Source organism: Ranitomeya variabilis, chromosome 3 (genome assembly GCF_051348905.1).
Source record: "Ranitomeya variabilis isolate aRanVar5 chromosome 3, aRanVar5.hap1, whole genome shotgun sequence".
NCBI classification, from domain to species: domain Eukaryota; kingdom Metazoa; phylum Chordata; class Amphibia; order Anura; family Dendrobatidae; genus Ranitomeya; species Ranitomeya variabilis.
Genome location: NC_135234.1, coordinates 677,034,498 through 677,048,885, shown reverse-complemented (window position 1 = coordinate 677,048,885; position 14,388 = coordinate 677,034,498). Strand labels below are relative to the sequence as shown.

General features: G+C 41.8%; 1 protein-coding gene across 1 annotated transcript in view; it reads left to right on the top strand.

Annotated features, from left to right (window-relative positions):
* The window catches only part of SP1 (Sp1 transcription factor), a 49,475-nt gene extending 44,214 nt beyond the window's left edge, over window positions 1-5,261 (top strand). Inside the window, exon 6 of the mRNA XM_077297992.1 lies at window positions 389-5,261. Coding sequence (XP_077154107.1) covers window positions 389-705 — 317 coding nt within the window. The 3' untranslated portion in view covers window positions 706-5,261. The remainder of the gene's footprint in view (window positions 1-388) is intronic.
* Window positions 5,262-14,388: the final 9,127 nt, after the last annotated feature.

Here is a 14,388-nt window from a genome sequence, read left to right as displayed (position 1 = left end):
TGGGGGTGCGACACCTGGGACCCCTTCTGGTCAGTATGTTGCAGCGGTCTGTGGCAACTGGATATGCTCATGTGCATAGCAGCACAAGTTATAGGGGCCATGGATGGGTGCTGCACATAATGGCCCCCTAATGGAATCTGTAGGGGGCAGATGTACATTATTCCCAATCAGCCACTATGCAGCTGGTAGACCCGGGTAGCTCTGCATCCGAACACATCCAGCTGACACAGGGCAAAAATAAGAAACTATAATATAATTTAATACTTTACCTACCTGGCTATAATATAAGCCAGTAATGTTTTCCATGACGTTGAACGTAATGACTGTTTAATATGACGTTGAACGTAATGACTGTTTAATATAACGTTCTCCTCCATCTGCCCTATAGGTGAGAAAAAGTTTGTGTGTCCTGAGTGTCCAAAGCGATTTATGAGAAGCGATCACTTGTCAAAGCACATAAAAACACATCAAAACAAGAAGGGGCCGTCCGGACCAGTAGCCATGACAACAGTTACATTGGAAGCGGGGACAGGCTCTGATGGAAGCGCTGCCTCCACGCCCACCCCACAGGCCCTCATCACCACCAACATGGTAGCCATGGAAGCCATATCGCCTGAAGGCATTGCCCGACTCGCCAGCAGCGGCATAAACGTCATGCAAGTGGCAGACCTGCAGTCTATCAACCTCAGCGGCAATGGCTTCTGACGGGCCTTGTTCAGGCCAGACTGTAAAAAATTTGGCAAATGTATATTGGAGTTTTGGGCTATGAAAGAATGATGGGTCCAAATTCGTAAACATGGAAAGTGTCAAGCATCTGTGACCTGAAAGGTTGTGCCAACTTATCTCCCCAGCCTCCGCTTGGGGAGACTCACGTTCTGTAGCAGTTTTCTTGGGTTTTTCCTTCCCCCTCCATTCACATTAATTAACAAAAACCGATATCTACAGGGCTTCCTGTTTGGAAGGAACGTAACCATGTATATGTATAAATGGAAAACTTCTTGCTATTAAACCTTGATTGTGGCAGAGCTTAATACCACCCAAAGGAGAGCCAGAGCTCGCCACTGTAAAGCCCCTGACTGTTAGGGTGAAGATTGTGAAGAGGTTTGCCAGGACTTATCTATTCTTCCTTTTTTTATTATAAATATATATATAAAATATTTCTATTTTCTTATATTTTCAGAAACAGAGGAAACCTAAGGTACATCCTGTAAACGTTTAACCTTTATAATTATTGTCAAAGCAATACATTTTTAACAAGACCTATATATAGAGGATATTAAAATGTGGAATTTAAAGAAAAAAATGCCAAATATATTATAACAAGTGTTCAGACCAAAATTTTTCTGGTCACTCTGCATAGCCTTATCTTGTTAGTACGTGTTCCTTTCCCAATTAGTGTCATTAACATTAGATTTCAGGCATTTCCTGGGATTCTGTATACATAATTTTTTTTCCACTCTCTTGCTTTTCATGAACTGTCGCATTCCCATTGTGCAGGAGAAATAATGCCGCTATATGGTTGTCACAAGCACTCTCTATAATGAAGTCCTTTGCTCTAGGTCTTTGGTGTGTTGCATGAAAAATGTGACACCTCTATCTAACAGCGTGTTTATAGAATATGGAGGCTAAACACATACTTTAGGATGTGCTGGCATTGCATGGTCCAGGCAGAAGCAATATGAATCCCCTGGACTGTAACACCCTGGAATAATGAACTTGTTGGTCAGTTCACTTTCTTTTTATTGGTTGTGCTGCAATAAGAGAACTTGTGGAGGTTTATTTTTCCCTTTCTCCGACTGGAGGATCTTGGTCATTGTCGCTGTCAGTGAATTGGATGCGATACCTCTGAATGTGCAGAGAAATCTTGACATTGAATGTTTTTTTTAATGGCGCAATGATGGTATATACGTTCTGTGCATGTCCACATCCCGTTTGCTCATGCTCTGGAGCCCTTGCAAAATGTTAGTGGAGTATAGAGGGTATTATTTACTTTTTTTTTTTTTTTGTTAAAGAAATGACTTGTGTACATAACATTATTTTTTTTATTTTTTTTTGGAACTTGTACTTTAGGGGCATCCATGTACATATTTTTGTGAAGCTATACCCACATCCAAACATGTAAACAAAGCAGTTTTATACAGTGGTTTCTCCCCCTCCACAGGGCTTCTGCTTCTAGAGATATTTAAGGTAGGGGTTTGCTGATCTCATGAGGTCTTGGTGTAAGACACGAAATTGGTCCATCGTGGACGTCTGGTTTCATGAGACGGGGGCTTCTGTTCAGGTTGGAGGCATCTGCTGGAGGAGATGTATGTAGTTTTTCTTGTTTTCTCAATGACTGTGCCTTAATCTGATCTCATTATGTGGCTAGACCATGAATGATTACTATGTAAGGAGACAGAGTTGGATTAGTTTCAAGCTATGCATTATTGTCAGTTGTTGTCACTTATTGTATATCACACCCTATTATTTTAACATTTTATTTTTTTAAGTCTTGAAGAAAATGCCCCCTCTTTCAATGTATCTGATCCTTGGCGTGTTTTTCTTTACTTTATTGACTTGTGACCTCCATATAACTATTTCTTGTAAGTAAATTACCACTTTCTACATCTGTCAAAGAGGCTTTGTTTATCAAATTACCCTGCAATTAAATGGGAGTCCGGAAAATTCCATATGTATTTCCAGAAAGTTCAATTTATTCAATCTCACTGTACACCCCTCACTCCGCCCAAGCCCCCCCCCCCCCGTGACGGGGCTAATAAAGTTGAGCGAATTAGATTGGGTCCCTGCTTATTCGGCAAAATATAGCCCTTGCCAAATAAGCTGCAGGGGGAGCCCACATACATGGAGCGCTCCGGCTGATCAGCTGTCCAGCTCCACAGCTGCATGTGTCGTCGCAGTAAATGCATGGAGAGCCTGTGTGTTGGGCTCTCCATGAATTTGCTGTGACAGCCACAACACATAGCACCAAACAGCTGATCAGGCGGAGCGCTCCATGTACCCGGGTTCCCTCTGCAGCTTACTTGGAAAGCGCTTGCCGAAAAAGCAGAGACCCAATCAAATTCGCTCAACTCTAGTGGCTAATATAAATCTCTGGCTGCCATTACATTTGTATAAATAGATCAGACAAACTCTGCTCAACTTGGAAAATAACTCCTGAAGTTGTAGCCTTGGAACATCATTGGTAAGCCTATATCCTCAGGAGAAGAAAAGGCTTTGGATGCCCACTCATGAATTCTGGGGTCCCAATGTGCCACGTTTGAATGAAGTGGCAATCACATGTGAATTGCCACTCCATTCATGGTCTGTTGGAAATACAGTGCTTAGCTTTCATCTGTGTATCGGTGATAAGTTAATTGTTGGACGATACCATTAACTTGAATCTGTTACTAGATGTTGACCACCTAATCTGAGAGCAACATATTACTACCCTGATTCCAGTGATGTCACTTTTTCAGCTGCTTGCTGTAGTTTTGATATCTTTGGTTTACCAGCAGTGCATTAACACTAGAAAACTACTAAATATGCTGCCATGTAGTCCTCCATATTCATGAGCTGTTAATCTGCCTCCACCATTGTCTGCTTTCTGCCTATGCAGTGTGCAAAGAAAGCTGCCAATCAGTGGTGTGATCAGGAGTTAAACAGGCTCTGCATTCAGAGAGCTGTTAGATCTGCAGCAAAGAAAACCGTGGTTTTATCAAAACTGCAGAACATAGCCCAGTAAGTGATGCATCATTGGATTCTCTGTATCTGCTCCTATAATATGCTGCTCTATCACCAGGTTTTTGCCATTCCCATCTATTTCCTTAAGTCTAATCTAAGACTTTAGTCTTAGGTAGTCCCATAACTTTTTATACATACATACATACATACATACATACATACATACATACATACATACATACATACATACATACATACATTTGAGACCCATCCATAAAATAAAAATATTAAAAAAAAAATGAATTGATCGGTGCTGTGGTCCCCAATCGGGCACATGGAGGAGAGGGGCATGATTTCTTGAGCAAGGGGGACATGATGACCTGTGTGACCTTGAATGGAAAATGTATTTTATTCGATGGACAAGCCGCAATGTAGGTGATGGGTGCTGTTTACTCATACGTAGATGGTTCCCCGAAAAGGAAATGTATTGGGATGTGTCCAGTGAAGTAAATCTACTATTGAGCGGTAAGTTATTATAAGCTGGCTGGATAGATGGCTTCTAGTTGTGTTCCTATTCCACAAGCTCCAGTGATGGTAGGTCTTATAAAGACTAAGGGTACATTTGAAACTATTTTAAAGCTTCCATTAAAAATGCTCATTCTTTGCAACACATCATCCTGTGTAAACCTATTTGGTGCTGCCGAGAACAATGATGATTGTGTGAGCATAAAACCATTCTATTAACTGTTGGTCTATCTCAACAAACTATTAAACAGCCGATCAGCGGTCTCTTTAAAGGCTGTCATCGGCCAGAGTAAACATGTCCTAACTTGAAACCAGAAAAATACCTGAGGAGCCTTAATAGGGTCATTGCAGTTTTCTGAAACCTGTTCAAAAGATGAACAAATGGGTCTACATCTTGTCTGCACATAATGTCCTCTTCTATAGGCTGTGCTGCCTGAAAACCCAATGGATCTTCACATGTAATAGGGCTTCCATGTAGTATTGCCATTGGTGAAGAGCAAAGATTGACTTGTTCAGCAATTGGCTGCCATGGCTTTTCATAGGAATTATGTGAATTCATGTACTGTAATTTAAATTGAGAAACAAAGTCAAGGATTTAGTCCATTATAAGTCAATGGTCATCACTCAATAAGATGTTCGGGTACAATTCTGCTACAGATAAGTTAGTGACTCCTGTGAGATGAGCTGATTACAGTAAATGTACATAGTTGATTACTCATAGTGGTATTCCTTTTTCGGTCATTTTTATTTTTCTTGTACTTTGCTAATTTTTCTGTATTCTTAAGTCTACTTTGCTGCTTACTTTCAATTTTGGGCAGTATTCTTCAAGCCATTAACTTTTCTAAAACCTCTGGGAATGTATGAAACCGTGCCTAAAATTCTAACCCTGGCAATAAATAAAAGCTAATGTCTTTGTAATGTTCTATGATTTTTTTTTATTTTTTTTTTAAACCCTGGTGTAATATGGGAAACATTTTAAAACCATTCTTTTGTACAAAGGTGACAATTACTGTAGTTTATAACTCATTTGTAAACTTAATTACATTTTTGTTTTTAATAAAGTCTCTCAAAAGCTCTATCAGATCTGGTGTTTTATTTCCTTTAGTGATCTTTCATTGTGTTTTTTAGTTGAAGACTGTTTTCACGTTTTAGCCACTTAAACATTTGTCTGAATTAGGCTATGTGCACACGCTGCGGAATGGTGTGCATATTTTTCGCACTGTTTTTGGTAAATCCGCAGGTAAACCTAACTGCGGATTTACCGCATTTTTTTGTGTGGATTTCACCTGCGGTTTTACACCTGCAGATTTCTATTGTGGAGCAGGTGTAAACCGCTGCGGAATCCGCACAAAGAATTGACATTCTGCGGAAAATAAACTGCGTTTCCGTGCGTTTTTTTTTTTTTCTGCAGCATGTGCACTGCTGATTTTGTTTTCCATAGGTTTACATGGTACTGTACAACGCATGGAAAACGGCTGCGGATCTGCAGCGTCAAATCTGCTGCGGACCCGCAGCGTGTGCACATAGCCTCACTGTATGTCTAAAGGAAATTGATTCCCTTGCCTGATTTTGGAGGAGCGCAGAATTGTCGGAATCTTGAATATCCTATCCATAATTTCTTAAAGTTTAAAGATGACACACTTTTGCCAAAATTGCAAAGGAAATATCTTAAATATTTTTAAAAATTACAAAAGAAGGGAAATGGGCCAATGCAAAAGTTTATGGTTTGTTCTAGGGGGAGCTTCTAGGTATACCACAACTCAAGAGTCATCTAAATCTTGTGCAGTCAAGCGGCATTTCGGATTTGCCTCTCTAGCAATCCTACAAACGGCTCACTAAAATTTTGCTTTGATTTTCCAGACCTTATCTTGACCACCACTGTTCCTCCTAATAAATAAATAAAAAAATATATATATTCATGGCCAAAAGTATTTACACCCCTACAATTCTGTCAGATAATACTCAGTTTCCTCCTGAAAATGATTGCAAAGACAAATTCTTTGGTATTATTATCTTCATTTAATTTGTCTTAAATGAAAAAAACACAAAAAGAATTGTCCTAAAGCCAAATTGGATATAATTCCACACCAAACATTAAAAAGGGGGTGGACAAAAGTATTGGCACTGTTCAAAAAATCATGTGATGCTTCTCTAATTTGTGTAATTAACAGTACCTGTAACTTACCTGTGGCACCTAACAGGTGTTGGCAATAACTAAATCACACTTGCAGCCAGTTGACATGGATTAAACTTGACTCAACCTCTGTCCTGTGTCCTTGTGTGTACCACATTGAGCACGGAGAAAAGAAAGAAGACCAAAGAACTGTCTGAGGACTTGAGAAACCAAATTGTGAGGAAGCATGAGCAATCTCAAGGCTACAAGTCCATCTCCAAAGACCTGAATGTTCCTGTGTCTACCGTGCGCAGTGTCATCAAGAAGTTTAAAGCCCATGGCACTGTGGCTAACCTCCCTAGATGTGGATGGAAAAGAAAAATTGACAAGAAATTTCAACGCAAGATTGTGCAGATGTCGGATAAAGAACCTCGACTAACATCCAAACAAGTTCAAGCTGCCCTGCAGTCCGAGGGTACAACAGTGTCAACCCGTACTATCCGTCGGCGTCTGAATGAAAGGGGATTGTATGGTAGGAAACCCAGGAAGACCCCACTTCTTACCCCGAGACAAAGCCAGGCTGGAGTTTGCCAAAACTTACCTGAAAAAGCCTAAAACGTTTTGGGAGAATGTTCTCTGGTCAGATGAGACAAAAGTAGAGCTTTTTGGGCAAAGGCATCAACATAGAGTTTACAGGTGAAAAAAAGAGGCATTCAAAGAAAAGAACACGGTCCCTACAGTCAAACATGGCGGAGGTTCCCTGATGTTTTGGGGTTGCTTTGCTGCCTCCGGCACTGGACTGCTTGACCATGTGCATGGCATTATGAAGTCTGAAGACTACCAACAAATTTTGCAGCATAATGTAGGGCCCAGTGTGAGAAAGCTGGGTCTCCCTCAGAGGTCATGGGTCTTCCAGCAGGACAATGACCCAAAACACTTCAAAGAGCACTAGAAAATGGTTTGAGAGAAAGCATGGGAGACTTCTAAGGTGGCCAGCAATGAATCCAGACCTGAATCCCATAGAACACCTGTGGAGAGATCTAAAAATGGCAGTTTGGAGAAGGCACCCTTCAAATATCAGGGACCTGGAGCAGTTTGCCAAAGAATGGTCTAAAATTCCAGCAGAGCATTGTAAGAAACTCATGGTTGCAGTTTATTTTGGCTAAAGGTTGTGCAACCAAGTATTAGGCTGAGGGTGCCAATACTTTTGTCTGGCCCATTTTTGGAGTTTTGTGTGAAATGATCAATGTTTTGCTTTCTGCTTCATTCTGTTTGGTATTATCTTCATTTAATTTGTCTTAAATGAAAAAACACAAAAGAATTTGTGTTTGCAATCCCTTTCAGGAAGAAACTGTGTATCAGACAGAATTGCAGGGGTGTGAATACTTTTGGCCATGACTGTGTGTGTGTGTATATAATTTTTTTTTTTATTTTTTATTTTTTTTCCCCCTCTTCAAAAATGTGGAGGGAAATGGGGGTGCGTTTTTTTTTTGTTTTTTTTGTTTTTTTTATAGATGTTCCTGGTGGGAGAGGAGCAGCGAGTCTCAGGAGGCAGGAGCCGGCTGCTGCTGCTAAAGCCTGTGCCTGCTGCTAAAGAGAAAAAAAATACACTCTACATGCCATGCCCATGGGCGTGGAGGGCAATGAATTCATTTCTTTAATAGCATCCTGGTATGATTGGCCCCTGTACTGGTATGCATGGGCCTCATCAGAAAAACATTGAAAAAGAACTGCACTTGTCCTTCTGCGCTCCCTGAGGTCTCAATCGACCAGATATGTAAGGCAGCTACATGGTCTTCTCCTTCCACCTTTTTATAATCCTTATACAATGCCTTGCAAAAGTATTCAGCTCCCTGGAACTCTTCAATCTTTTCCCACCTATCATGCTTCAAACATAAAGCTACCAAATGTAAATTTTTGGTGAAGAATCAACAAGTGGAACACAATTGTGAAGTTGAACGAAATTTAAAGGTTTTTAAAGTTTTGTGGAAATTCAAAATCTGAAAAGTGGGGCGTGCAATATTATTCAGCCTCTTTACTTTCAGTGCAGAAAACTCATCCAGAAGTTCATTGTGGATCTCTGAATGAGTCAATGTTGTCCTAAATGCCAAATGATGATAAATATAATCCACCTGTGTGTAATCAAGTCTTCGTATAAATGCACCTGCTCTGTGAGTGTCTCAGGGTTCTGTTTGAAGCACAGAGAGCATCATGAAGACCAAGGAACACAACAAGCGAGTCCGTGATACTGTAGTGGAGAAGTTTAAAGTTTTGGAAATCATTTTGTATCCAAATCCGGCTTTAAACATCCCAAGGAGCACTGTGCAAGCGATCATATTGAAATGGAAGGAGTTTAATACCACTGCAAATCTACCAAGACCCGGCTGTCACTAAACTTTCATCTCAAGCAAGGAGAAGACAGATCAGAGATACACACAAGTACCAACCACCAGAGTTTAAGACCAAAAACCAAGGAATTAAAAGGCAAGGATATAGATTTAAAATTACTTTATTAAAGCTGGTAATAACATATATTCATGTGCACATGTTGGAAAGAATTAAAAACAATAACAGAGATGACAAATATATAAATAACTTAGTCACCAATATATAAAAAATAAATAAGCCTCAGGTGTGCCACATAAGGAAAGATTAATAGCGGGACTCATATATAGGACAATGAATTAATGTGTAACACGTGATAAAAAATCAATAAAATAGGCAGTGCGATAAGAATAGAATAAAATTCCCACAACTGAATACGTGGATGGTAAATATGTGCAATAGTGCTACGTGCAAATGTGCAAGGGAACGAAACTGAATAAAGTGCTGAGTGCAAAATAATACAATGGTCCCGAATTATATGGCAGTACCTGTATCCTAAATGGCGTCACCTGGCTCCAAACAATGCGCATTGCTATTAATCTTTCCTTATGTGGCACACCTGAGGCTTATTTATTTTTTATATATTGGTGACTAAGTTATTTATATATTTGTCATCTCTGTTATTGTTTTTAATTCTTTCCAACATGTGCACATGAATATATGTTATTACCAGCTTTAATAAAGTAATTTTAAATCTATATCCTTGCCTTTTAATTCCTTGGTTTTTGGTCTTAAACTCTGGTGGTTGGTACTTGTGTGTTATGTGAGTGGGTTCCACTCAAAATCTAATTGTCAGCACAAGGGTCCTCCTCTTTTTTGAGGTATTATTCTTTTTATACACATATTTTATATTTATATATAAAAAAAATTCTTTCATAATTTTTTCCTTAAGTGCTAAAACAATTTTGTGTCTAGATCAGAGATACAGCCAAGAGGCCCATGATCACTCTGGATGAACTGCAGAGATCTACAGCTGAGGTGGGACAGTCTGTCCATAGGACAACAATCAGTCGTACACTGCACAAATCTGGCCTTTATGGAAGAGTGGCAAGAAGAAAGCCATTTCTCAAAGATGTCCATAAAAAGTGTAGTTTAAAGTTTGCAACAAGCCCAGCCACCTGGGAGACACCAAACGTGGAAGAAGGTGCTCTGGTCAGAACTCCAAAATTGAACTTTTTGGCAACAATGCCAAACGATATGTTTTGGCGTAAAGGCAACACAGCATCACCCAGAACACACCATCCCCACTGTTAAACGTGGTGGCAGCATCATGGTTTGGGCCTGCTTTTCTTCAGCAGGGACAGGGAAGATGGATGGAGCCAAATACAGGACCATTCTTGAAGAAAACCTGTTTGAGTCTGCAAAAGACCTGAGACTGGGACGGAGATTTGTCTTCCAGCAAGACAATGATCCCAAATATAAAGCAATATCTACAATGGAATGGATCACAAATAAACGTATCCAGGTGTTAGAATGGCCAAGTCAAATTTCAGATCTCAATCCAATCGAGAATCTGTGGAAAGAGCTGAAAACTGCTGTTCACAAACGATCTCCATAAAATCTCACGGAACTCGAGCTGTTTGCCAAGGAAGAATGAGACTGAAATTCTTGCCCAATGTACAAAACTGATAGTGACATACCCCAAGCGACTTGCAGCTGTAATCGCACCAAAGGTGGCGCAACAAGGTATTAAGTTAAAGGAGCTGAATAATATTGCACGCCCCACTTTTCAGTTTTTGATTTTCCACAAAAATTTAAAATAACCAATAAATTTGGTTCAACTACACAATTGTTTCACTTGTTGATTCTTCACCAAAAATTTACATTTGATATCTTTGTTTGAAGCATATGTGGAAAAAGGTTGAAAAGTTCCAGGTAGCCGAATACATTCGCAAGGCACTGAAGGTGGATATGTGTGCCTCCTCAGATCTCACCTTCGGTATAATGGTGCTGCAGCCTGTGGTCCCTCCCTAAGGGTATGTGTCCACGATCAGGATGGCCGGTGGTATCGTCGGAGCGGCAAACCCGCTCGGCGCTAAGCCCCGCCCCCTTCTGGGACGCGATGATGCCGGATGTGTTCATTGCACACATCCGGCATCATCGCACCCCTCGCATAGGGCCCTGTGTTATTCCTTGCGGTGGCGCAGCATCGCCGCAAGGAACACGGACATCTTAAAAGACGCGCAGCATGTCCGGAGTCGCAGGGCCCCTCCACTATGCTGGAACATCTGGACGCTGCGTGTTTGACGCTGCGGCCCCACGCAGCGTCAAACACGCAGCGTTTCCTGAACGTGGACACGTACCCTAAGGCAGTTATTACCTCTCTGTATCTCTGTAATCCTCTCATGGTGCGGTCATGGGAGACAGAATAAAATGTTACTTACCGGTAACTGTTTTTTTTTTTTTTTTTGTGAGCCCATGACAGCACCCTTAGATTCCCGCACTTCTTCCTCTTATAAGTTTTCACGTGTGTAAAATTGTTGGCCGAAATATACACAATACCCTAACACCCATTAACCATGTAAGTCCTCTTGGGTTCTATAATCCAACTGATGTGGGAGAGGTGCCGCCCTTTTAGATCTGTAGCTTTCGGTTTCCCCCTCATGGTGCTGTCAAGGGCCCCGAAAAATACTGTTTCCGGTAAGTAACGAAGACTTTCTCTACAGATATCATTACTCTAAGGCTACTTTCACACTAGCGTCGGTACGGGGCCGTCGCGCTGCATCTGTCCGATGCATACTGTGCAAGCGCCGCACAACGGGGGCAGCGGATGCTGTTTTTCCCCGCATCCGCTGCCTCATTGTGAGGTGCGGGGAGGAGGGGGTGGAGTTCCGGCCGCGCATGCGCGGTCGGAAATGGCAGACCGTCGGCACAAAAAAAGTTACATGTAAAGTTTTTTGCTGCCGGCGGTCCGCCACAACACGACGCACGACTGTTGCGACGTGTGTCAATACGTTGCAATGCGTCGCTAATGTTAGCCTATGGGGAAAAAACGCATCCTGCAGACTACTTTGCAGGATGCGTTTTTTCGCCAAAACGATGCATTGCGACGTATGCAAAAAAAACGCTAGTGTGAAAGTAGCCTAAGACACTGAGTCCACGGACCAGGAACTAAGGAAGTACCTGTGGACCCAGCATTTCCCTGGGGCCCACATGCTATAATGCACGGTAACTTGAACACTACAGCTAACTGCTATTCCCAACCCGTACTCTAATTTTTATCTGTACCGCTGGCTGTATTATCTGTATAATATCCTGTATATGTTTGTAGTTTCTAGTGCACCGTTTGGCAATTACAATATCAATTAAATTTGGGCTGCTCTTATCTCAAAACTTCATTTCCCAAGTCAGTTAGTTTGGCTAGTACTTATACGCTACCTTGGGTTGGTTTCTGACCTGATATAAGCTTGTTAAAGGACCGGGCTTTTATCTAACGAGGAACTGGTGGCAGGATACCGTCCTTGTGGTAATGAGGGATCCTGGCAGTGACTGATCAGAGATATATATTTATATATTTTTTTTTCATTCCCAGCCTGGGACTGGTGATGTATATGCCGCCCTCACTGAAGAGTGCCCCGATAACCATTATGTGACCGCAGCCTCTCAAGCGACTACGGTACTTATCCTAAGTGAAGTTCCCTGACTGACCTGAGGGTAAGGGGGGTGCCAGAGAGCTCCGTCACAGTTTGGTGATGGCGGGATGATATCCGCATCCCCCTGGTCCTCTAGTGTGGTGCTTTTAGTTACACACATTTTTTTTTCTGTTTATAATATTATTACTCTGATAAATGTCGACAAGGACCGAAACGTCACACCTGTACCGAGAGAGAGAATATACAGTATATATCTATCTACTATATAATTGTCTAAGGGTCACTTCCGTCTGTCTTTCTTTCTGTCACGGATATTCATTGGTTGCGGCCTCTGTCATGGAATCCCAAGTCGCTGATTGGTCGTGGCAAAACGCCCATGACCAATCAGTGACATGCACAGTCCGGAAGAAAATGGCTGCCCCTTACATTCAGTGCCCGGCGCCCGCATGCTCCCCTCCAGTCACCGCTCACACAGGGTTAGTGCTGGCGGTAACTGTTGAGGAGAGCCATAAGATCAAATACTTAATTAACCTCAAGACATAAGGGATTGAGAGAAGTGACCCATATCGTGTATTGTTTAACCTTACATAAGTTTTCCCAGATCAAAGTGAGACACTAAAGATGGCTGCCATTTCCTGTATCAGCATGCCATGTGCTGGTATCCAAGATGACGCCCACCCTGATGACCTCATGGATCTGCCCACAGTGACACCCACCTTGATGACCTCATGGACCAACCCACCCTGATGACCTCATGGATCCACCCATGGACTTGCTCATTGCCCAACCCAGTAACCAATGGAATACATCCGATCACTCCCATTTTAGAGCTAACCGAGCCCCCTTACAGGAAATATATAAACTTGTGTTCTGACTGAATAAAGCCCCCTTGGAGCTGAGCCATAGATTGATCAAGGAGAGTTTACATCTGACTGTGTGTCATATGTTTATTTCTTTAGTGCGCACCTGATCAATATCCATTAGGCCAGGAGTAGGCAACTGAAGTGAAGTGAACATTTTATTGATTGTTCAACCTAACATATTTGGCTGCCCAACCTGGGGCCAGCAGAGGAAGAGCCCTGAACCCTGAGGACCGGCGAGTGGAATGGCAGGACCCACTGAATTCCCCGAACCTGGAGACTGATCACCTCCTTATCAGAGCACGGTAAGTCTGCTGATTTTTATTATCTGTAGTCTTTACCTGTGTCCTTCGGGGTATCCTGTGCAGATTGCCTGACCGTGTCCGGTTTTTGTGGTATCTGTAAGTCGGCAGAAGGGTCTCTCCGCTGCTGGTCATTTAATTGCAAGAACCGTCACATGTTTTAGTTGCCTACTGCCTGGTACGTGTTGTGAAGTGGGGAGATGACTGGTAGTTAAGAAAGCAAGCGGATTTTCTTTTTAGCGTTAAAAAAAAAAAAAAAAAAGAAGAAAAGCAAGTGTTGGAAAAAATATATATATTTTTGTCTGTGGTATACGGTTATCGCCTGTGATACGATTTTCAGTTCTGTATAGGAGAGACTAGGACCTGGAGTGAATTGACTCGGCCTAGGAGGGGCCCGTTAAACTTGGAGTGAGATGACTCAGTTCGAGCCAATTAAATTTATAGTTTTGCCTTGTGACCGAGTGAATTGACTCTGCACGGGGACTGGTAAGTTAGGGAGCAATTTGACTAAGTAGGGAATAATTGGTTTGTAAAGTACGGAACACGGAAGACAAGAAGGAATAGGAACTGTGTGCTGCAGACTCAGTTCCCTTTAGAATCTCAGGTTTGAGTCATCTCCCCCGTCTTATTGTTTGTTTGGTGTTTGTTATATTGATAGATAGATATATATACTGTATATCTATAGAAAGATGGAGAAATTAATGCATTTCTGCCGTATTGGCACTAAGCCAAATTCAGATGGCAAGTTAGACTCATGTACATTAGTGAAAGTTGTGTGGAATGCCAGAAGGGGGAAGGTTACAGCCCCTGGAGTGGAAGATTGTCTTGAAAGAAAGAAAAGGTATCCTAGAAGATAATGGATTGTTGTCTACTGCTAGGGCGTGGGAAAGAGTCTTTGAAAGTTTGTATAGAGAAAATTGGGCAGATGAGGAAAGGAATAAAAAGAGCAG